The sequence below is a fragment of the Pseudophryne corroboree genome, chromosome 3 (assembly GCF_028390025.1).
Source record: "Pseudophryne corroboree isolate aPseCor3 chromosome 3, aPseCor3.hap2, whole genome shotgun sequence".
Taxonomy (NCBI): domain Eukaryota; kingdom Metazoa; phylum Chordata; class Amphibia; order Anura; family Myobatrachidae; genus Pseudophryne; species Pseudophryne corroboree.
The window spans coordinates 732,314,284-732,337,072 of record NC_086446.1 but is presented as its reverse complement, the minus strand read 5'-3'; the positions used below and the strand labels follow the sequence as shown (position 1 = coordinate 732,337,072).

At 47.9% G+C, this 22,789-nt stretch overlaps 1 protein-coding gene across 3 annotated transcripts in view; it reads left to right on the top strand.

Annotated features, from left to right (window-relative positions):
* Positions 1-22,789, top strand: part of MKI67 (marker of proliferation Ki-67) — an 82,091-nt gene that overhangs the window by 1,778 nt on the left and 57,524 nt on the right. For all 3 annotated transcript variants that reach the window (XM_063962217.1, XM_063962216.1, XM_063962218.1), the window contains exons 2-7: positions 17,086-17,197; positions 17,270-17,351; positions 18,078-18,193; positions 18,385-18,451; positions 18,536-18,566; positions 18,650-19,498. In XM_063962217.1, the coding sequence (XP_063818287.1) occupies positions 17,106-17,197; positions 17,270-17,351; positions 18,078-18,193; positions 18,385-18,451; positions 18,536-18,566; positions 18,650-19,498 (1,237 nt within the window). In that variant the 5' untranslated portion in view covers positions 17,086-17,105. The remainder of the gene's footprint in view (positions 1-17,085; positions 17,198-17,269; positions 17,352-18,077; positions 18,194-18,384; positions 18,452-18,535; positions 18,567-18,649; positions 19,499-22,789) is intronic.

The window sequence follows — 22,789 nt, the reverse complement described above, 5'->3', positions numbered from 1 at the left end:
TTCGTGCCCGGGGAATGAGGTGGGCAGCTGGGGTATGAGGGGGCCACCTGCTGTATGTGTGCCTGGGATATGGCATCTGGGCTATGTGGCAGCTGCTGTGTGCCTGGGCAATGAGGTGGGCTGCGGTGTGTGCTTGGTGTATGAGGTGGGCAGCTGCTGTGTGTATGTGCCTGGGCTATGATGTGGGCAGCTGTGTGTGTGCCTGGGGTATGAGGTGGATAGTTATAAAGCTAATGCCACTGTGGTGAAGTTGATTGGGGGATAGTGGTTAAACTATTTTTACTTCTAAGATAAACAATTATTCAGATTTCCTCACAAATCTTTGAAAATTTTTACAGCCAACTGATTATTTATACAGTGGATTTGTTTAGTTAAGATGGGTGATGAAGTGCCAGGTATGGGGCCACATGCACAGATTATTTGGTGGGTTCATTGGCTGTCAGATGTGTGGTTTATGTGGAACGTAGAACGGCAACTGTAGTATTATGGCCTGAGTTATGGACACGTGCTTCTGTGTTGACTGATCTCTGTAGCGTAGAGGCCATATATAGCCTGTCAGGATGCAGAGAGCAGGACTCCTTTGTCACATGCTGTCTGCTTACCATCTTTGCCATGTGCTTATCTCCATCTTTGTCAGTAAAGTCTAAAGGAGATTGTGTACGTATATATATATATATATATATATATATATATATATATATATATATATATATATATTATGCTAAGTTTTCTTAAGGTTTACTCCTATGTGTGGTCTGCTGCCTGGCAGTTTGATACAAAAGTTGTCAATCTCTTCCTCTTAATTAGTACTGTTAAGCTAGATACGCACTTGAAAGATGAGAACTTTTTTTCCTTGATGGCTGAAATGAGGCAGAGTACAGCCAATTTCCTGCATGCACAGTACACAATTATTGTTCCTATATGAACATGCAGTGATTGAGGCTATTTCTGTACAGAACTGCTGTGTAATATCTGCTGGTCAGTATTGACAGGTGTCATGCAGCACTCTGTCAGGAAACGATCTGACAGGTTTGTGAACGACAGTGCAGTGTATATACTGTGCAATAATCAGAATTGGGTGATTGGTCTATTTATTGCAGATGTGTACCATTATAGTATTACGTTAATAAAGCGGAATTAACGCTCAGAACTGTAATTGGGATGAATCTATTAACGCCACTTTAGCATCAAGCATAAGTTTATCCTAGCTTGACTATTGGGGGGGATCTTGCCGGTGAATCCCTTTGCCCAGCGAAATCAGTTGCGTCAATAGCTGTGCTGTACGGCAGCCCGATCTTGCATAAAATTGTTTGCACCATGGTAGCAAGCACTTTTATGCAAATCTGGTAATCGGCCGCTTGAAGGGTGCGAGATGGAAGTATCGTTGCCGGCATTTAAACGCCACTGCAACGATAATTTGTACCCTTCATCTCCAATTGATTTCTACCATTTAAGTTCCATTTAGTTGTATATTATGGTTTGTGTGTATGAAGGAGGAGCTACTGTTTACATTATTGGGCGCAAAACTATTTTTCGGATGTAGTTTCTGTTACGGTTTGATCTTCACCATGTGCTTACTATGTCATATAGTTCTAGTGCAGCAGATGGTCATATAGCTGCATAATCAATGTGATCGTTAGCCACTTTGTAAACCTCAGACATCTATCTACACAGTGTTAACTTAAATTTCTCTGACGTCCTAGTGGATGCTGGGAACTCCGTAAGGACCATGGGGAATAGCGGCTCCGCAGGAGACTGGGCACAACTAAAGAAAGCTTTAGGACTACCTGGTGTGCACTGGCTCCTCCCTCTATGACCCTCCTCCAGACCTCAGTTAGAATTTTGTGCCCGGCTGAGCTGGATGCACACTAGGGGCTCTCCTGAGCTCTTAGAAAAAGAAAGTTTATTTTAGGTTTTTTATTTTCAGTGAGATCTGCTGGCAACAGACTCACTGCTACGAGGGACTAAGGGGAGAGAAGCGAACCTACCTGCTTGCAGCTAGCTTGGGCTTCTAGGCTACTGGACACCATTAGCTCCAGAGGGATCGAACACAGGCCCAGCCTCGGTCGTCCGGAGCCGCGCCGCCGTCCCCCTTACAGAGCCAGAAGAGGGTCCTGGAAATCGGCGGCAGAAGACTTCGGTCTTCATCAAGGTAGCGCACAGCACTGCAGCTGTGCGCCATTGCTTCCCATGCATACCTCACACTCCGGTCACTGATGGGGGGGGGGGGGGGGGAATGGGCGCCCTGGGCTGCAATATTGAGTACCTTGGCTGGCAAATAACACATAATATAGTCATAGAGACTGTTATGTGTAAAATACCCCTGCCAGATATACATAGAAAAAAGCGGGAGAAGTCCGCCGAAAAAGGGGCGGGGCTATCTCCCTCAGCACACTGGCGCCATTTTCCCTCACAGCTCCGCTGGAAGGATCGCTCCCAGGCTCTCCCCTGCAGTTTCCAGACTACATAGGGTAAAAGAGAGGGGGGGCACTAAATTTAGGCGCAATATTGTGTATACAAGCAGCTATTGGGAAAAATCACTCAGTTATAGTGTTAATCCCTGTTATATAGCGCTGTTGGTGTGTGCTGGCATACTCTCTCTGTCTCCCCAAAGGGCTTTGTGGGGTCCTGTCCTCAGTCAGAGCATTTACCTGTGTGTGCGGTGTGTCGGTACGGCTGTGTCGACATGTTTGATGAGGAGGCTTATGTGGAGGCGGAGCAGGTGCCGATAAATGTGATGTCACCCCCTGCGGGGTCGACACCTGAGTGGATGGTTATGTGGAAGGAATTACGCAACAGTGTCGACTCCTTACATAAAAGGTTTGACGACATAGCAGATGTGGGACAGCCGGCTTCTCAGCCTGTGCCTGCGCAGACGTCTCTAAAGCCATCAGGGGCTCTAAAACGCCCGCTACCTCAGATGGCAGACACAGATGTCGACACGGATACGGACTCCAGTGTCGACGATGATGAGACTAGTGTTCATTCCAATAGAGCCACCCGTTACATGATTACGGCAATGAAAAATGTGTTGCATATTTCTGATATTACCCCAGGTACCACAAAAAAGGGTATTATGTTTGGGGAGAAAAAACTACCAGTGGTTTTTCCCCATCTGATGAATTAAATGAAGTGTGTGTGTTCCCCCGATAAGAAACTGGTAATTTCTAAAAAGTTACTAATGGCGTACCCTTTCCCGCCAGAGGACACGTCACGTTGGGAGACATCCCCTAGGGTGGATAAGGCGCTCACACGTCTGTCAAAAAAGGTGGCACTACCGTCTCCGGACACGGCCGCCCTAAAGGAGCCTGCAGATAGAAAGCAGGAGGCTATCCTGAAGTCTGTATATACACACTCTGGTATTATACTGAGACCGGCTATTGCTTCAGCATGGATGTGCAGTGCTGCAGCTGCGTGGTCAGATTCCCTGTCTGAAAACATTGATACCCTAGACAGGGACACTATTGCTAACCGTAGAGCATATTAAAGACGCTGTCTTGTACATGAGAGATGCACAAAGGGATATTTGCCGGCACGTATCTAAAATAAACGCAATGTCCATTTCTGCCAGGAGAGGATTGTGGACTCGGCAGTGGACAGGAGATGCAGATTCTAAAAGGCACATGGAAGTATTGTCTTACAAGGGTGAGGAGTTGTTTGGGGATGGTCTCTCGGACCTCGTTTCCACAGCGACAGCTGGGAAGTCAGCATTTTTACCCCATGTTCCCTCACAGCCAAAGAAGGCACCGTATTATCAGGTACAGTCCTTTCGGCCCCAGAAAGGCAAGCGGGTTAGAGGCGCGTCCTTTCTGCCCAGAGGTAGAGGGAAAAAGCTGCAACATACAGCCAGTTCCCAGGAACAAAAGTCCTCCCCCGCTTCCTCTAAGTCCACCGCATGACGCTGGGGCTCCACAGGCGGAGCCAGGTACGGTGGGGGCCCGTCTCAAGAACTTCAGCGACCAGTGGGCTCGCTCACGGGTGGATCCCTGGATTCTACAAGTAGTATCTCAGGGGTACAAGCTGGAATTCGAGACGTCTCCCCCTCGCCGTTTCCTCAAGTCCGTCTGCCTTGCCGACAGCTCCCCCGGACAGGGAGGCAGTGCTGGAGGCGATTCACAAGCTGTATTCTCAGCAGGTGATAATCAAGGTACCCCTCCTTCAACAAGGACGGGGTTACTATTCCACAATGTTTGTGGTACCGAAACCGGACGGTTCGGTGAGACCCATTTTAAATTTAAAATCCTTGAACACTTATATAAGAAGGTTCAAGTTCAAGATGGAATCGCTCAGGGCGGTGATTGCAAGCCTGGACGAGGGGGATTCCATGGTATCACTGGACATCAAGGATGCTTACCTGCATGTCCCCATTTACCCTCCTCACCAGGAGTACCTCAGATTTGTGGTACAGGACTGTCATTACCAATTCCAGACGTTGCCGTTTGGTCTGTCCACGGCACCGAGGGTATTTACCAAGGTAATGGCCGAAATGATGATACTCCTTCGGAGAAAGGGAGTTTTAATTATCCCGTACTTGGACGATCTCCTTATAAAGGCGAGGTCCAGGGAACAGTTGTTTATCGGTGTAGCAGGAAGTGCTACAACAGCACGGCTGGATCCTGAATATTCCAAAGTCGAAGCTGGTTCCTACTACGCGTCTACTGTTCCTGGGGATGGTTCTGGACACAGAACAGAAAAAAGTATTTCTCCCGAAAGGAAAAGGCCAAGGAATTGTCATCTCTAGTCAGAGACCTCCTAAAACCAAAACAGGTGTCTGTGCACCACTGCACGCGAGTCCTGGGAAAGATGGTGGCTTCTTACGAAGCAATTCCATTCGGAAGGTTCCATGCAAGGATCTTTCAGTGGGATCTGTTGGACAAGTGGTCCGGATCGCATCTTCAGATGCATCGGCTGATAACCCTGTCTCCAAGGACCAGGGTGTCGCTGTAGTGGTGGCTGCAGAGTGCTCATCTTCTAGAGGGCCGCAGATTCGGCATACAGGACTGGGTCCTGGTGACCACGGATGCCAGCCTTCGAGGTTGGGGGGCAGTCACACAGGGAAGAAACTTCCAGGGACTATGGACAAGTCAGGAGACTTCCCTACACATAAATATTCTGGAACTAAGGGCCATTTACAATGCCCTAAGTCAGGCAAGACCCCTGCTTCAACACCAGCCGGTGCTGATCCAGTCAGACAACATCAAGGCGGTCGCCCATGTAAACCGACAGGGCGGCACAAGAAGCAGGATGGCAATGGCAGAAGCCACAAGGATTCTCCGATGGGTGGAAAATCATGTGTTCGCACTGTCAGCAGTGTTCATTCCCGGAGTGGACAACTGGGAAGCAGACTTTCTCAGCAGACACGACCTCCACCCGGGAGAGTGGGGACTTCATCCAGAAGTCTTCTAAATGATTGTACACCGGTGGGAAAGGCCACAGGTGGAAATGATGGCGTCCCGCCTCAACAAAAAGCTAAAAAGATATTGCGCCTGGTCAAGGGACCCTCAGGCGATAGCTGTGGACGCTCTGGTAACACCGTGGGTATACCGGTCGGTGTATGTGTTCCCTCCTCTGCCTCTCATACCCAAGGTACTGAGACTAATAAGAAGGAGAGGAGTAAGAACTATACTCATTGTTCCGGATTGGCCAAGAAGAGCTTGGTACCCAGAACTTCAAGAAATGATCTCAGAGGACCCATGGCCTCTGCCGCTCAGACAGGTCCTGCTGCAGCAGGGGCCCTGTCTGTTCCAAGACTTACCGCGGCTGCGTTTGACGGCATGGCGGTTGAACGCAGGATCCTGAAGGAAAAGGGCATTCCGGAGGAAGTTATCCCTACGCTTATTAAAGCTAGGAAAGAAGTGACCGCAAACCATTATCACCGCATATGGCGGAAATATGTTGCGTGGTGTGAGGCCAGGAAGGCCCCAACGGAGGAATTTCAGCTAGGTCGATTTCTGCACTTCCTACAGTCAGGGGTGACTATGGGCCTAAAATTGTGCTCCATTAAGGTCCAGATTTCGGCTCTATAGATTTTCTTCCAAAAAGAACTGGCTTCACTACCTGAAGTTCAGACATTTGTTAAGGGAGTGCTGCATATTCAGCCCCCTTTTGTGCCTCCAGTGGCACCTTGGGATCTCAACGTGGTGTTGGATTTCCTAAAGTCACATTGGTTTGAACCACTTAAAGCCGTGGAACTAAAATATCTCACGTGGAAAGTGGTCATGCTGTTGGCCTTGGCTTCGGCCAGGCGTGTGTCAGAATTGGCGGCTTTGTCTTGTAAAAGCCCTTATCTGATTTTCCATATGGATAGGGCGGAATTGAGGACTCGTTCCCAATTTCTCCCAAAGGTGGTTTCAGCGTTTCATTTGAACCAGCCTATTGTGGTGCCTGCGGCTACTCGTGACTTGGAGGACTCAAAGTTGCTGGATGTAGTCCGGGCCCTAGAAATCTGTTTCCAGGACAGCTGGAGTCAGAAAGACTGATTCGCTATTTATCCTGCATGCGCCCAACAAGTTGGGTGCGCCTGCTTCAAAGCAGACTATTGCTCGCTGGATCTGTAGCACGATTCAACTTGCACATTCTGCGGCTAGACTGCCGCATCCTAAATCTGTAAAAGCCCATTCCACGAGGAAGGTGGGCTCTTCTTGGACGGCTGCCCGAGGGGTCTCTGCTTTACAACTTTGCCGAGCAGCTACTTGGTCGGGGTCAAACACATTTGCTAAATTCTACAGGTTTGATACCCTGGCTGAGGAGGACCTAGAGTTCGCTCATTCGGTGCTGCAGAGTCATCCGCACTCTCCTGCCCGTTTGGGAGCTTTGGTATAATCCCCATGGTCCTTATGGAGTTCCCAGCATCCACTAGGACGTCAGAGAAAATAAGATTTTACTCACCGGTAAATCTATTTCTCGTAGTCCGTAGTGGATGCTGGGCGCCCATCCCAAGTGCGGATTGTCTGCAATACTTGTATATAGTTATTGTTTAACTAAAGGGTTATTGTTGAGCCATCTGTTGAGAGGCTCAGTTATATTTCATACTGTTAACTGGGTATAGTATCACGAGTTATACGGTGTGATTGGTGTGGCTGGTATGAGTCTTACCCGGGATTCAAAATCCTATCCTTATTGTGTCAGCTCTTCCGGGCACAGTATCCTAACTGAGGTCTGGTGGAGGGTCATAGAGGGAGGAGCCAGTGCACCCCAGGTAGTCCTAAAGCTTTCTTTAGTTGTGCCCAGTATCCTGCGGAGCCGCTATTCCCCATGGTCCTTACGGAGTTCCCAGCATCCACTACGGACTACGAGAAATAGATTTACCGGTGAGTAAAATATTATTTTTCTCTAACGTCCTAGAGGATGCTGGGGACTCCGTAAGGATCATGGGGAATAGACTGGCTCCGTAGGAGATGGGGCACTTTAAGAAAGCTTTGGATTCTGGGTGTGCACTGGCTCTTCCCTCTATGTCCCTCCTCCAGACCTCAGTTTTACACTGTGCCCAGAGGATGAAGGGTGCACTGCAGGGAGCTCTCGAGTTCTTTGCTACAGAAAGCATTTTTGTTTGGATTTTTACTTTTCTCTATCGTCCTAGTGGATGCTGGGGTTCCTGAAAGGACCATGGGGAATAGCGGCTCCGCAGGAGACAGGGCACAAAAAGTAAAGCTTTTCCAGATCAGGTGGTGTGCACTGGCTCCTCCCCCTATGACCCTCCTCCAGACTCCAGTTAGATTTTTGTGCCCGGCCGAGAAGGGTGCAATCTAGGTGGCTCTCCTAAAGAGCTGCTTAGAGAAAGTTTAGCTTAGGTTTTTTATTTTACAGTGAGTCCTGCTGGCAACAGGATCACTGCAACGAGGGACTGAGGGGAGAAGAAGTGAACTCACCTGCGTGCAGGATGGATTGGCTTCTTGGCTACTGGACATTAGCTCCAGAGGGACGATCACAGGTACAGCCTGGATGGTCACCGGAGCCGCGCCGCCGGCCCCCTTGCAGATGCTGAAGTTAGAAGAGGTCCAGAATCGGCGGCTGAAGACTCTGACAGTCTTCTAAAGGTAGCGCACAGCACTGCAGCTGTGCGCCATTTTCCTCTCAGCACACTTCACACGCTGTCACTGAGGGTGCAGGGCGCTGGGGGGGGGGCGCCCTGGGAGGCAAATGTAAACCTATATACTGGCTAAAAATACCTCACATATAGCCCCCAGAGGCTATATGGAGATATTTAACCCCTGCCAAACTTAACTAAAGAGCGGGAGACGAGCCCGCCGTAAAAGGGGCGGGGCCTATCTCCTCAGCACACAGCGCCATTTTTTCTCTCACAGAAAGGCTGGAGAGAAGGCTCCCAGGCTCTCCCCTGCACTGCACTACAGAAACAGGGTTTAAACAGAGAGGGGGGGCACAAATTGGCGATATAAATATATATATAAAGATGCTATTAGGGAGAAACACTTATATAAGGTTGTCCCTATGTAATTATAGCGTTTTTTGGTGTGTGCTGGCAAACTCTCCCTCTGTCTCTCCAAAGGGCTAGTGGGGTCCTGTCCTCTGTCAGAGCATTCCAGGTGTGTGTGCTGTGTGTCGGTACGTGTGTGTCGACATGTATGAGGACGATGCTGGAGGAGGCGGAGAAATTGCCTGTAATGGTGATGTCACTCTCTAGGGAGTCGACACCGGAATGGATGGCTTATTTAGGGAATTACGTGAGAATGTCAACACGCTGCAAGGTCGGTTGACGACATGAGACGGCCGACAAACAATTAGTAACGGTCCAGGCGTCTCAGAAACACCGTCAGGGTTTTTTTTATAAAAAACGCCCATTTACCTCAGTCGGTCGACACAGACACAGACACGGACACTGAATCCAGTGTCGACGGTGAATAAACAAACGTATTCCTCATTAGGGCCACACGTTAAGGGCAATGAAGGAGCTGTTACATATTTCTGATACTACAAGTACCACAAAAAAGGGTATTATGTGGAAGTGAAAAAACTATCTGTAGTTTTTCCTGAATCAGATAAAATAAAATGAAGTGTGTGATGATGCGTGGGTTTACCCCGATAGCAAATATTGGCGTTATACCCTTTCCCGCCAGAAGTTAGGGCGCGTTGGGAAACACCCCTTAGGGTGGATAAGGCGCTCACACGCTTATCAAGTGGCGTTACCGTCTCCAAATACGGCCGCCCTCAAGGAGCCAGCTGATAGGCAGCTGGAAAAATATCCTAAAAAGTATATACACACAGACGGTGGCTATACTGCGACCAGCGATCGCCATCAGCCTGGAGATGCAGTGCTGGGTTGGCTTGGTCGAATTCCCTGACTAAAAATATTTTATTGATATAGAGCATTTAATAGGATGCATTCTATATATATGTATGCGAGATGCACAGAGGGATATTTGCACTCTGGCATCAAGATAAGTGCGTTGTCCATATCTCCCAGAAGATGTCATGGACACGACAGTGGTCAGGTGATACAGATCCCATACGGCACATGGAAGTATTGCCGTATTAAGGGAAGGAGTTATTTGGGGTCGGTCCGTCGGACCTGGGGGCCACGGCCACAGCTGGGAAATCCAACCTTTTTACCCCAAGTTACATCTCAGCAGAAAAAGACACTGTCTTTTCAGCCTCAATCCTTCCGTTCCCATGTGGGCAAGCGGGCAAAAGGCCAGTCATATCTGCCCAGACATAGAGGAAAGGGAAGTAGACTGCAGCAGGCAGCCCCTTCCCAGGAAAAGAAGCCCTCCACCAGTGGGGGGGTAGTCTCAAGAGTCTCAGCGCGCAGTGGGATCACTCGCAAGTTGACCCCTAGATCATACAAGTATTATCCCAGGGGTACAGATTGGAGAGTCGAGACATTTTTTCCTCGCAGGTTCCTGAAGCCTGCTTTACCAACGGCTCCCTCCGACAAGGAGGCAGTATTGGGAAAAAAATTCACAAGCTGTATTTCCAGCAGGTGATAATCAAAGTACCCCTCCTACAACAAGGAAAAGGGTATTAGTCCTCCACACTATATTGTGGTACTGAAGCCAGACGGCTTGGTGAGACATAATCTAAATCTGAAATCTTTGAACACTTACATAAAAAGGTTCAAATCAAGATGGAGTCACTCAGAGCAGTGATAGAGAACCGGAAAAAAGGGGACTATATGGTGTCCCTGGACATCAAGGATTACCTCCATGTCCAAATTTGCCCTTCTCAACAAGGGTACCTCTGGTTCGTGATACAGAACTGTCAATATCAGTTTCAGACGCTGCCGTTGAATTATCCACGGCACCCCGGGCCTTTACCAAGGTAATGGCCGAAAAGATGATTCTTAAAAGAAGAAAGGCATCTAAATTATCCCTTACTTGGACGATATCCTGAAAGGGACAAGTTTCCAGAGAACAGTTGGAGGTCGGAAAAGAACTATCTAAAGTAGTTCTACGACAGCACGAGTGGATTCTAAATATTCCAAAAATCGCAGCTGTTTTCCGATGATACGTCTGCTGTTCCTAGGAATGATTCTGGGCATAGTCCAGAAAGAGGTATTTCTCCTGGAGGGGAAAGCCAGGGAGTTATCCGACCTAGTCAGAAACCTCCTAAATCCAGGCCAAGTATCAGTGCATCAATGCACAGGAGTCCTGGGAAAAATGGTGGCTTCTTACGAAGCGATTCCATTCGGCAGATCTCACGCAAAAACTTTTCAGGGGGATTTGCTGGACGAATGGTCCGGATTGCATCTTCAGATGCATCAGCGGATAACCCTGTCTCCAAGGACAAGGGTGTCTCTTCTGTGGGGGCTGCAGAGTGCTCATCTTCTAGAGGGCAGCACATTCAGCATTCAGGACTGTGTTCTGGTGACCACGGATGCCAGCCTGAGAGGCTGGGAAACAGTCACACAAGGAAGAAATTTCCAAGGAAGTGTGGTCAAGTCTGGAGATTTCTCTCCACATGAATATACTGGAGCTAAGGGCAATTTACGATGCTCTGAGCCTAGGAAGACCTCTGCTTCAAAGTCAACCGGTGCTGATCCAGTAGGACATCATCATGGCAGTCGCCCACGTAAACAGACGGGGCGGCACAAGAAGCAGGAGGACAATGACAGCAAGGATTCTTCGCTGGGCGAAAGATCATGTGATAACACTGTCAGCAGTGTTCATTCCGGGAGTGGACAACTAGGAAGATTTCCTCAGCATAAATGAATTCCACCCGGAAAAGTGGGAACTTCATCTGGAAGTTTCCACATGTTTGTAAACCGTTGGGAAAGACCAAAGGTGGTTATGATGGCGTCCCACATGAAGCGCCAGGTCTAGAGACCCTCAGGCAATAGCTGGGACGCTCTGGTAACACCGTGGGTGTACCAGTCGGTGTATGTGTTCCCTCCTCTGCCTTTCATACCCAGTGTATGGAGAATGATAGGAAGGAGAGGAGTAAGAACTATACTCGTGGTTCCGGTTTGGGCCAAGAAGAACTTGGTACCCGGAACTTCAAGAGATACTAGAAAGGATCTTGATTCAGCAAGAATCATGTCTGTTCCATGACTTACCGCAGCTGCGTTGACGCCAGGGCGGGTGAACGCCGGATCCTAAGGGAAAAAGGCATTCCGGAAGAGGTCATCCCTACCCTGGTCAGAGCCAGGAAGGAGGTGACCGCACAACATTATCACCGCTTAGGTGAAAATATGTTCCATGGTGTGAGGCCAGGAAGGCTCCACGGAAGAATTTCAACTAGGTTAATTCCTACATTTCCTGCAAGCAGGAGTGTATATGGGTCTCAAATTGGGGTCCATTAAGGTTCAAATTTCGACCGGTCGATTTTCTTCCAGAAAGAAATTGGCTTCAGTTCCTGAAGTCCAGAAGTTGTTAAGGGAGTACTGCATATACAACCCCTTTTTGATGTCTCCAGTGGCACTGGGCGATCTCAACGTAGTTTGGGATTCCTAAAATCACATTGTTTTAAACAACTCAAATCTGTGGATTTGATATATCTCACATGGAAAGTGACCATGCTGTTGGTCCTGGCCTCGGCCAGGCGAGTGTCAGAATTGGCGGCTTTATCTCACAAAGCCATATCTGATTGTCCATTCGGACAGAGCAAAGCTGTGGACTCGTCCCCAGTTTCTCCCTAAGGTGGTGTCAGCGTTTCACCTGAACCAGCTTATTGTGGTGCCTGCGGCTACTGGGGACTTGGAGGACTCCAAGTTGCTGGATGTTGTCAGGGCCCTGAAAATATAGTTTCCAGGTCGGCTGGAGTCAGGAAATCTGACTTGCTGTTTATCCTGTATGCACCCAACAAGCTGGGTGCTCCTGCTTCTAAGCAGACTATTGCTCGTTGGATTTGTAGTACAATTCAGCTTGCACATTCTGTGGCAGGCTTGCCACAGCAAAAAATATGTAAATGCCCATTCCACAAGGACGGTGGGCTCATCTTGGGCGGCTGCCCGAGGGGTCTCGGCATTACAACTCTGCCGAGCAGCTACGTGGTCGGGGGAGAACACGTTTGTAAAATTTTACAAATTTGATACCCTGGCAAAAGAGGACCTGGAGTTCTCTCATTCGGTGCTGCAGAGTCATCCGCACTCTCCCGCCCGTTTGGGAGCTTTGGTATAATCCCCATGGTCCTTTCAGGAACCCCAGCATCCACTAGGACGATAGAGAAAATAAGAATTTACTTACCGATAATTCTATTTCTCGGAGTCCGTAGTGGATGCTGGGCGCCCATCCCAAGTGCGGATTATTCTGCAATACTTGTACATAGTTATTGTTACAAAAATCGGGTTATTGTTGTAGGAAGCCGTCTTTCAGAGGCTCCTTTTGTTATCATACTGTTAACTGGGTTTAGATCACAAGTTGTACGGTGTGATTGGTGTGGCTGGTATGAGTCTTACCCGGGATTCAAAATCCTCCCTTATTGTGTACGCTCGTCCGGGCACAGTACCTAACTGGAGTCTGGAGGAGGGTCATAGGGGGAGGAGCCAGTGCACACCACCTGATCTGGAAAAGCTTTACTTTTTGTGCCCTGTCTCCTGCGGAGCCGCTATTCCCCATGGTCCTTTCAGGAACCCCAGCATCCACTACGGACTCCGAGAAATAGAATTATCGGTAAGTAAATTCTTATTTTTTCACAGGGAGCACTGCTGGCAACAGGCTCCCTGCATCGAGGGACTGAGGAGAGAGGGGCAGACCTACTAAACTGATAGGATCTGCTTCCTCGGCTACTGGACACCATTAGCTTCAGAGGGGGTGAACACAGGTTCGTCCTGGGCATCCACCCCCGGAGCCACGCCGCCGTTCTCCTCACAGAGCCAGAAGAACAGAAGCAAGAAGACGTCTCAGGCGGCAGAAGCCTTCAGCTTCACAGAGGTAACGCACAGCACTGCAGCTGTGCGTCATTGCTCCACATCACCTCACACACTCCGGTCACTGTATGGGTGCAGGGCGCAGGGTGGGGGTGCCCTGGGCAGCAATAATAACACCTCTTAGATGGCAAATAGGTATATACATGTACAGCTGGGCACTGTACATGTATATAATTGAGCCCCCGCCATTTTACACGATTTTGAGTGGGACAGAAGCCCGCCGCCGAGGGGGCGGGGCTACTCCCTCAGCACTCACCAGCGCCATTTCTCTCTCCACAGAACGCTGAGAGGAAGCTCCCCGGATTCTTCCCTGCTTACACACGGTGAAGGAAGTTTAAAAAGAGATGGGGCACGTCTTCGTCTTTTCAGCCACGTCTGGGTTCAATCACAGGTGGATCCCTGGGCAATAGAGTGTTTCCCAGGGATACAGACTGGAATTCGAAGACATGCCCCCTCGCCGGTTTTTCAAATCGGCTCTGCCGGCTTCCCCGTCAGAGAGGGAGCTAGTGTTAGCGGCAATTCACAAATTGTACATTCAACAGGTGATAATCAAGGTTCCTCATCTCCAGCAAGAAGAGGGTTATTATTCATCCCTGTTTGTGGTACCGAAACCGGACGGTTCGGTCAGACCCATTCTAAATCTAAAATCCCTGAACCTGTACTTGAAGAGGTTCAAGTTCAAAATGGAATCGCTCAGAATTGTCATAGCCAGCCTGGAGGGGAGGGGATTGGATGGTGTCCCTTGACATAAAGGATGCGTACCTTCATGTTCCGATTTTCCCCCCTCACCCGGCGTTTCTGAGATTTGCAGTACAGGATTGTCACTACCAATTTCAGACGTTGCCGTTTGGTCTTTCCACGGCCCCGAGAATTTTCACCAAGGTAATGGCGGAAATGATGGTGCTCCTGCGCAAGCAGGGAGTCACAATTGTCCCGTACTTGGACGATCTCCTTATAAAGGCGAGATCTCGGGAGAAGTTGCTGGACAGCGTGTCTCTGTCCGTGAAGATGTTACAGAATGCACGGCTGGATTCTCAATTTACCAAAATCCCAGCTAGTACCTGCAAGGCGTCTGGCCTTTTTGGGCCTGATTCTAGACACAGACCAAAAAAAGAGTTTTTCTTCCGGTGGAGAAGGCTCAGGAGCTCATAGCCCTGGTCAGGAACCCTTTAAAGCCAAAAAAGGTTTCGGTGCATCATTGCACAAAGGTTCTGGGGAAGATGGTGGCTTCATACGAGGCCATCCCCTTCGGCAGGTTCCATGCGAGGACTTTTCAATGGGACCTATTGGACAAATGGGCCGGGTCCCATCTACAGATGCAGAAACGGATCACCCTGTCTCCCAGGGCCAGGGTATCTCTCCTGTGGTGGCTGCACAGTGCTCACCTCCTAGAGGGTCGCAGGTTCGGCATTCAGGACTGGATCCTGGTGACCACGGACGTGAGCCTCCGAGGTTGGGGGGCTGTCGCACTGGGAAGAAATTTCCAAGGTCTCTGGTCAAGCCTAGAGACTTGTCTCCACATCAATGTCCTGGAGTTAAGGGCCATTTACAACGCCCTACGCCAGGCGGAGGAGTGGCTTCAGAACAAACCGGTTCTGATTCAGTCGGACAATATCATGGCAGTGGCTCATGTAAACTGCCAAGGCGGCACAAGGAGCAGAGTGGCCATAGCAGAGGCGACCAGGATTCTGCGCTGGGCGGAAGGCCATGTAAGCGCACTATCAGCAGTGTTCATCCCGAGGGGTTGACAACTGGGAGGCGGACTTCCTCAGCAGGCACGACCTGCATCCTGGAGAGTGGGGACTTCATCAAGAAGTCTTCACACAGATCGTGGATCGGTAGGGACTGCCTCAAATAGACAATGATGGTGTCCCGTCTCAACAAAAAGCTAAAGAGGTTTTGCGGCAGGTCAAGAGACCCTCAGGCGGTAGCGGTAGACGCTCTGGTGACACCATGGGTGTTCAGATCGGTCTGTGTTTCCTCCTCTGCCTCTCATACCCAAGGTGTTGAGATTAATAAGACTAAGAAAGGTCAGAACAATTCTCATTGTTCCAAATTGGCCAAGGAGGACTTGGTATCCGGATCTGCAAGAGTTGCTCACAGAAGATCCGTGGCCTCTTCCTCTAAGGCAGGACCTGCTGCAGCAGGGGCCCTGTCTGTTCCAAAACTTACCGCGGCTGCGTTTGACGGCATGGCGGTTGGAACGCCGGATCCTAGCTAAAAAAGGGATTCCGGAGGAGCTCATTCCTACCCTGATCAAGGCTAGGACGGATGTGACATCGAAACATTATCACTGTATATGGCGGAAATATGTTTCTTGGTGTGAGGCCAGAGCTGCTCCTACGGAGGAGTTCCATTTGGCCCGTCTGCTTCACTGCCTTCAAACGGGAGTGAATTTGGGCCTAAAATTAGGGTCTATAAAGGTCCAAATTTCAGCCTTATCCATTTTCTTTCAAAAAGAATTGGCTTCTCTTCCTGAAGTACAGACTTTTGTGAAGGGAGTGCTGCATATTCAGCCTCCCTTTGTACCTCCGGTGGCGCCTTGGGATCTTAACGTGGTATTAAGTTTCCTCAAGTCACCTTGGTTTGAACCACTCAAAACAGTGGAGTTGAAATACCTCACTTGGAAAGAGGTCATGTTGTTGGCCTTAGCTTCTGCAAGGCGTGTTTCGGAATTAGCGGCTTTATCATATAAAAGCCCATACCTGATTTTTCACGTGGATAGGGCAGAGTTGAGGACTCGCCCTCCATTTCTGCCCAAGGTGGTCTCATCTTTTCATATGAACCAACCTATTGTCATGCCTGTGGCTACACGGGACTTGGAGGACACAGAGTCCCTGGATGTGGTCAGGGCTTTGAAGATTTACGTGACCAGAACAGCTAGGATCAGGAAGACTGAAACTGTTTGTTCTGTATGCGGCCAACAAGGTTGGCGCTCCTGCTTCAAAGCAGACAATTGCTCGCTGGATCTGTAACACGATTCAGCAGGCGCAATCTTCGGCAGGATTGCCATTGCCTAAATCTGTTAAGGCCCATTCCACTAGGAAGGTGTGCTCTTCTTGGGCGGCTGCCCGAGCGGTCTCGGCACTACAACTGTGCCGAGCTGCTACTTGGTCGGGGTCAAACACCTTTGCAAAGTTCTATAAGTTTGATACCCTGGCTGAGGAGGACCTCCTGTTTGCTCAATCGGTGCTGCAGAGTCATCCGCACTCTCCCGCCCGTTTGGGAGCTTTGGTATAATCCCCATGGTCCTTACGGAGTCCCCAGCATCCTCTAGGACGTTAGAGAAAATAGGATTTTACTTACCGGTAAATCTATTTCTCGTAGTCCGTAGAGGATGCTGGGCGCCCGTCCCAAGTGCGGACTTCTTCTGCAAGACTTGTATATAGTTATTGCTTACATAAGGGTTATGTTATAGTTGGTCGGTCTTGAACCGAAGCTATGTTACTTGTTCATACTGTTAACTGGGTAGTTTATCACAAGTTATACGGTGTGATTGGTGTGGCTGGTATGAATCTCGCCCTTAGGTTATATAAATCCTTTCCTCGTACTGTTCATACCCTCTGGGCACAGTTTCTCTAACTGAGGTCTGGAGGAGGGACATAGAGGGAGGAGCCAGTGCACACCCAGAGTCAGTCTTTCTTAAAGTGCCCTATCTCCTGCGGAGCCCGTCTATTCCCCATGGTCCTTACGGAGTCCCCAGCATCCTCTACGGACTACGAGAAATAGATTTACCGGTAAGTAAAATCCTATTTTCTTTTTAGGTAAGAAGATTGTGCTAAAGATGCCTCGTCACGGTGAAATTGTGGTTATTAAAAGAAATGGTACTGATGGAACACACTTCCCATTGACTGCAGCTACATGCTTGTTTGGAAGGTACGTTGGTTCTTTTGGGCTCTTGTGATGTGGTCAAGATGTATAGGTGATGTTTGTTTCTCTCCTATACAGGAAAACTGAATGTGACATACGCATTCAACTGCCACATGTCTCCAAAGAACACTGTAAAGTTGAAGTCAAGGATAATGGGGAGGTAAATAGTATTCCGTATTAACATGCCATTAGCACTGACATTTTGTTTGCTGTATATAAGATTGATAAAAAACATTTCAAATGGAGTCAGTCTTCCCTGTCTGCTGTTATCAAATCTAATTTTTGCCAAGTCCTCTTCTTGTTAGTTTTTGCTACTATGGAAAGACCAAGCCATTTGAGAAAGTTGGCCTTTATGGTTGTCTGTACAGATACATTGCTAGCTTGTCTGGCAAGTGTTTATTTTTTTTTTTATATATGAAACCGATGTAGTCTGTGCATGAGCATTCTTCTACAGAGTAAAATGCAATGTTGTACATACGCCACTTTAGGGTATTTTTGTCCTTTTTAATGGCTTTGACTAGGTGCCTAATGAGCTGCCTACATTGCTCTGTAGAGTTAAGGTAGTCTGCTGGTTTTGTGTAGAAAGATTTCATTATCCAGACTTCACCCAAAATTTTTGGTACTGATAAGCTCTTTAAGCATTAAAAGTTACTCCCATGTGAAATAAAGGCTCTTCCCCTCTCCATGCATATGGCATCCATAAGTTCTACATTTTAAACTAATGCAAGTTCTTTTTGAGTTAGCTATAAATTAAACTTTGCCTGTGACCCGAAATGGCTCTTAACTGCAGCTAGTCTTTTGCGATGTTAATGTTTCACTTTTTTTTTGTGAGAGAAGGACTAAGTTGGTAATTGATTTTACTAAAGCTGGAATGTAATTGTTTTAGGTTTTTGTTATCAATTTAAGCAACGTGAACCCAACTCAGCTAAATGGAATTGCTATTAAACACCCTGTACGCCTCAAGGATGGCGACGTGCTCACCATTATTGATCGTTCCTTTAGGTAAGTAACTGCTGGCTTTAATTTTTGATGCTGTAAAAATGAAACTTGTTTACAATTTTGTTCGCTTCATCAATGGCCGATACATCTGAACAGAATATTTCTGGAAAAGTTTAGCTGACCTGCTTTAACAAATTAGGCTGCAATTTTACGTGGATGGATAGACGTAATAACATAACTTGACTTTTTAACAGATTTCTGAAACCTCAGGCCCATCAAGGAAGACGAAAATCTACAGGCCTTGATTCTGACACTTACAAGGTAGCATTGTCTTCTGTGTAACTGGTTATGAGATCTTTGCATTGTGCCAGTGTCTATAATTTTTATTTGTTTCCTCCCTTCCAGGTGTTTGCAAGTAACCAGTCTTCAGACACAAGTATGACTCTTACTACTTTATTCCAAAGTCTTTATTCATTCCCTTCAGCCTTGTTGTTAAAAATTTCCTTTATGTTTAAACAGATGAAACTGTGCGGATTGACGATTTCCTAACTAATAAAAACAAACGGAAATCTGAAGGCAACACCTCCAAAATTACTCATTCGCGGCGATCAGTGCAGACTACTTCATCGGAGGCTTCCAAAGATCTGTCTCCTTTTGGCGAACTATATAAAATGTTGAAAAGTGAAGTTGTGTCCCCAAAAAAAGAAAATAAAACCCCTCTGAAGGATGGAGGCAGCTCCAAAAAATCAACCGTTCGTAAAAATTTCCAGGCTAATGATAAGACCCAGTCTCCTGGGTCCAGGCGCATTTCCCGAAGTCAATCAAGTGACAGCAATGTAGTTCGAAGCAGAGAGGTTAATGTGCAAGCTAGATCACTTTCTTCCAGCAGAATTGGGGAGTCTTCTAAAAGTCCATCAAGAAGTCCTAAAATTTTACAGAAACGCAGCAGTGCCATGGAAACTGCAAGTCCTAGAACCTTAACTAAAGAGGTACATAATGAGTCATCCCATGGAGTTCTTGTGCCAGAACCTATACAGACTCCACAGAGAAGATCTGATAAACTGAACTCTGCTTCCCAGGAACAAGTGACTCCAATTTCAAATGCTACTTCAGGGAAACGATCTCCCAGAAGGTCTGCAAGTGCTGAGCTAGCCAATGTAGCTACACCGTTGCTCTCACCAGGGAGTGATGGCAAAGCATCTGACTCTTCAAGTAATCAGCGAAGCAGTAATTCAGTTCCTGAACAAAAAGTACTAAACAGTCCAGGTGGCAAATCCCCTACTCATGGTAGGCGAAGTGCGTCTAAAGATCAAGGTGTTAAAGAAACCCCATCCAAGACCATCGCGACTGAAGGAAAAAGTAGTGAAGGTATAGCCCTGCAGCACTAAGTATTCACTAGCTGATTAATGGAAATGTCTAGGGAACCTGGTAGTAGTTATATGTTTACGGGTAATGTGCATCTGTACGCAGAGCTGTTGCAGTGCTCCACAAATGACCACAGGTAGCATGTGATGTTGGCATAGGGAGGGAGCTTGTTTCCTCCATATAGTACATAGTTGGCTTTAGCACTTGAGTTCGCAATGCCTAGATATTTACTCCATGAGACTGCGAAAAACGTTGCATGTTGTGTTTGGATAGGTAAACTTATTTCTGATCAAAAGTGTGGCCAGATGTTATTTTGTCCTTGGAGTGGTAAAATTGAAGTGTTTTATTTGCTTTATGCTACAATTAAGTAGCATGTTATGTAGCGGTTTCTGCTAATGCCATTATTTTTACACCCTCTGGACTACCATTTGTACATTTAAACTTTGAGTAGCTTGTAGCATTAACAATAGCTTCAGTTTTGTTTTCTCACATCCTAGGGGATACTTGGGGTTCCATTTAGTACCATGGGGTATAGACTGGTACACTCGGAGCCATGGGCACTTTTAAAATTTGATAGTTTGGGCTGGCTCCTCCCTCTATGCCCCTCCTACCAGACTCAGTTTAGAAAATATGCCCGGAGGAGCCGGTCACGCTTATGGAAGCTCCTGAAGAGTTTTCTGCATTTATTTTGTTATTTTCAGACAGGGCTGGTTGGGACCAGCTTGTCAGCTTCGTGGGACTTAGAGGGGGAAATGGCCCAACCTCTTGAAGGGTTAATGGTGCCGTTCCCTGCTGACAGGACACTGAGCTACTGAGGGAACTATCCGCAAGCCCCACCACGGCGAGCGTACATTCCTGCAGCATGCTTCCACTTCTAACAGCCAGAAAGAGAGTGGTGAGTACTAAGCCGGCATCCCGACTAGCGGGTCGCCGGCTATTTATGGCGGCATGAGGGTACAAAGACGTACGGCTTCTAACGGGCGGATTACGTCTCCGGACACAGTACACAGCTCCGTCTTCGTACACTGTACACAGTACCCACACTGGCAAAAACAGCCTTAAAACTGTTTTCTCACCCATTTTAAGGCAATGCATGCGTTTCTAGTACAGCGGAGTGTTCCTCTTCACCAGAGGGCTCACTACTGGGTACTCAGGGCAGTGCACCTTCCCAGAATAGCAGGGCTGAACCGGAATGGGTTAATTCCATTAAGGGAATGATCGCAAATATTTCTACAAAGCTATCCTGCAATAAGAAAGAGATGCAATACTGAAGACAAACTGGGGATGAGTTTATGAATAGAGACTCAGTCCCCAAACCAGCGTCGCAGTCCCCTCCCATTTGTCCGCAAAAATTATCTCTGGCCCATATCCTGCAGTCTGACATTGATGCTGACTGGTCAGACATGGAGTAGCGTGAGGTGGATTTGGAGGGGGGGATGCTACTCTGTCACAGGGGATAGAGACTCTTATAGAGGCTATCCGAGGTTCTGCAAATTCCTTATAAGGTGTTGGAGGAGTGTGAGGAATCTTATTTTAATGTAAAAAAGTCCTCCGTCACTTTTCCTGCGTCAAAGGAATTGAATACCCTGTTTGAAGAACCGTGTGTTAATCCTGATAAGAAATTTCAAACCCCTAAAAGGTTGCTCTCATCTTTTCCTCTTGAGGATAGGAAAAAATGGGACAATCCACCAATAGTGGATGCATCAGTCTCTAGGCTGTCACGTAAAATTGTATTGGCTGTCCCTGGTGCAGCCTCCCTAAAAGATACAGCTGATCATAAAATTGAGACTACACTCAAATCATTGTACACAGCTGCTGGTGTGGCCCAAAGACCCACTATTGCATGTTCGTGGATCACAAAAGCCATTGCTTAAATGGTCAGGTAACCTAATTGAGGTGTTAAATTACTTGTCTAGGGGGGATGTTTTACTCCTGCAGCATATACAGGACTCTGCGAACTTTATGGTGGAAGCCATAAGAGATTTGTTTGCTTAATGCACGCACCACCGCTATGGCAATGTCAGCACGCAGGGGGATTGTGGCTACGCCAGTGGACTGCTGATGCGGACTCCAGGAAAGGCGTGGAAGGCCTACCATTCACAGGAGCGGCCTTGTTTGGAGACAAATTAGACAAATGGATCTCCAAAGCTACTGCGGGTAAGTCTACTTATCTTCCTTCCGCAGCTCCCTCAGCCAGGAAAGCTTATTCCGCTTCAGATTTACAGTCCTTTCGGATGGCCTAGTTTGAGAGAAAATCCAGAGGTGCTTCTACGGCCTCCAGAGGCGCAAGAGGTAAACCACGCAAACTAGCAACTGCAGGTGTTCAGGAACAGAGCTCAGGCTATGCTTCCCCAAAGCCTTCAGCATTATGGTGGACCACGAGGCCTGGAGGTCTGTCAGATGGGAGCCCGACTACAATTCTTAGGTCACATCTGGTCAAGTTTGTGTCGGGGTCCCTGGGTAATAGATCTTATTTCCCAGGGCTTCAGACTAAAGTTCCAAGAGTTCCCACCTCACAGATTCTTCAAATCAGGCTTACCAGCTTCACAAGAGGCAAGTATAACTTTACAGCAGGCCATCCAAAAACTGGTACAGACTCAAGTCATTGTTCCAGTTCCACTTCATCTGCACAACATGGGATACTATTCCAACTTGTTTGTAGTACCGAAATTTGAGAGTTTGGTACGATCAATTCTGAACCTCAAGTCCTTGAATCCGTTCGTAAGAGTGTTCAAGATGGAGTCTCAGAGCGGTGATCTCAGGTCTGGAGGAAGGGGAATTCCTTGTCTCTGGATATCAGGGATGCGTACCTTCACTTTCCGATCTGGCTGCTTCACCAGGCTTATCTACGGTTTGTACTACAGCACTGTCACTACCAGTTCCAGGCCCTGCCATTGGTCTCCACAGCACCGAGGGTGTTCACCAAGGTGATGGCAGAGATGTTTATACTACGCAAGCAGAGAGTGAACATCATTCCGTACCTGGACAGTCTTCTGATAAAGGCGCCGTCCAGGGAGAAGTTGCTGGACAGCATTGGCCTCTTAACCAAATTTCTCCAGGATCACGGGTGGATTCTGAACCTTCCAAAATCTCACCTAGAGCCAACACGGAGGCTCTTTCCTGGGAATGAAACTGGACACGGAGTCGCAGAAAGGGTTCCTTCTGTTGGAAAAGGCATTGGTAATCCAGTCGATGGTTACGGTTGACCGGAAGCCAACCCGGATATCTGTGCATCTATGCATTCGCCTTCTGGGAAAAATGGTGGCCTCTTACGAGGCGCTTCAATACGGAAGG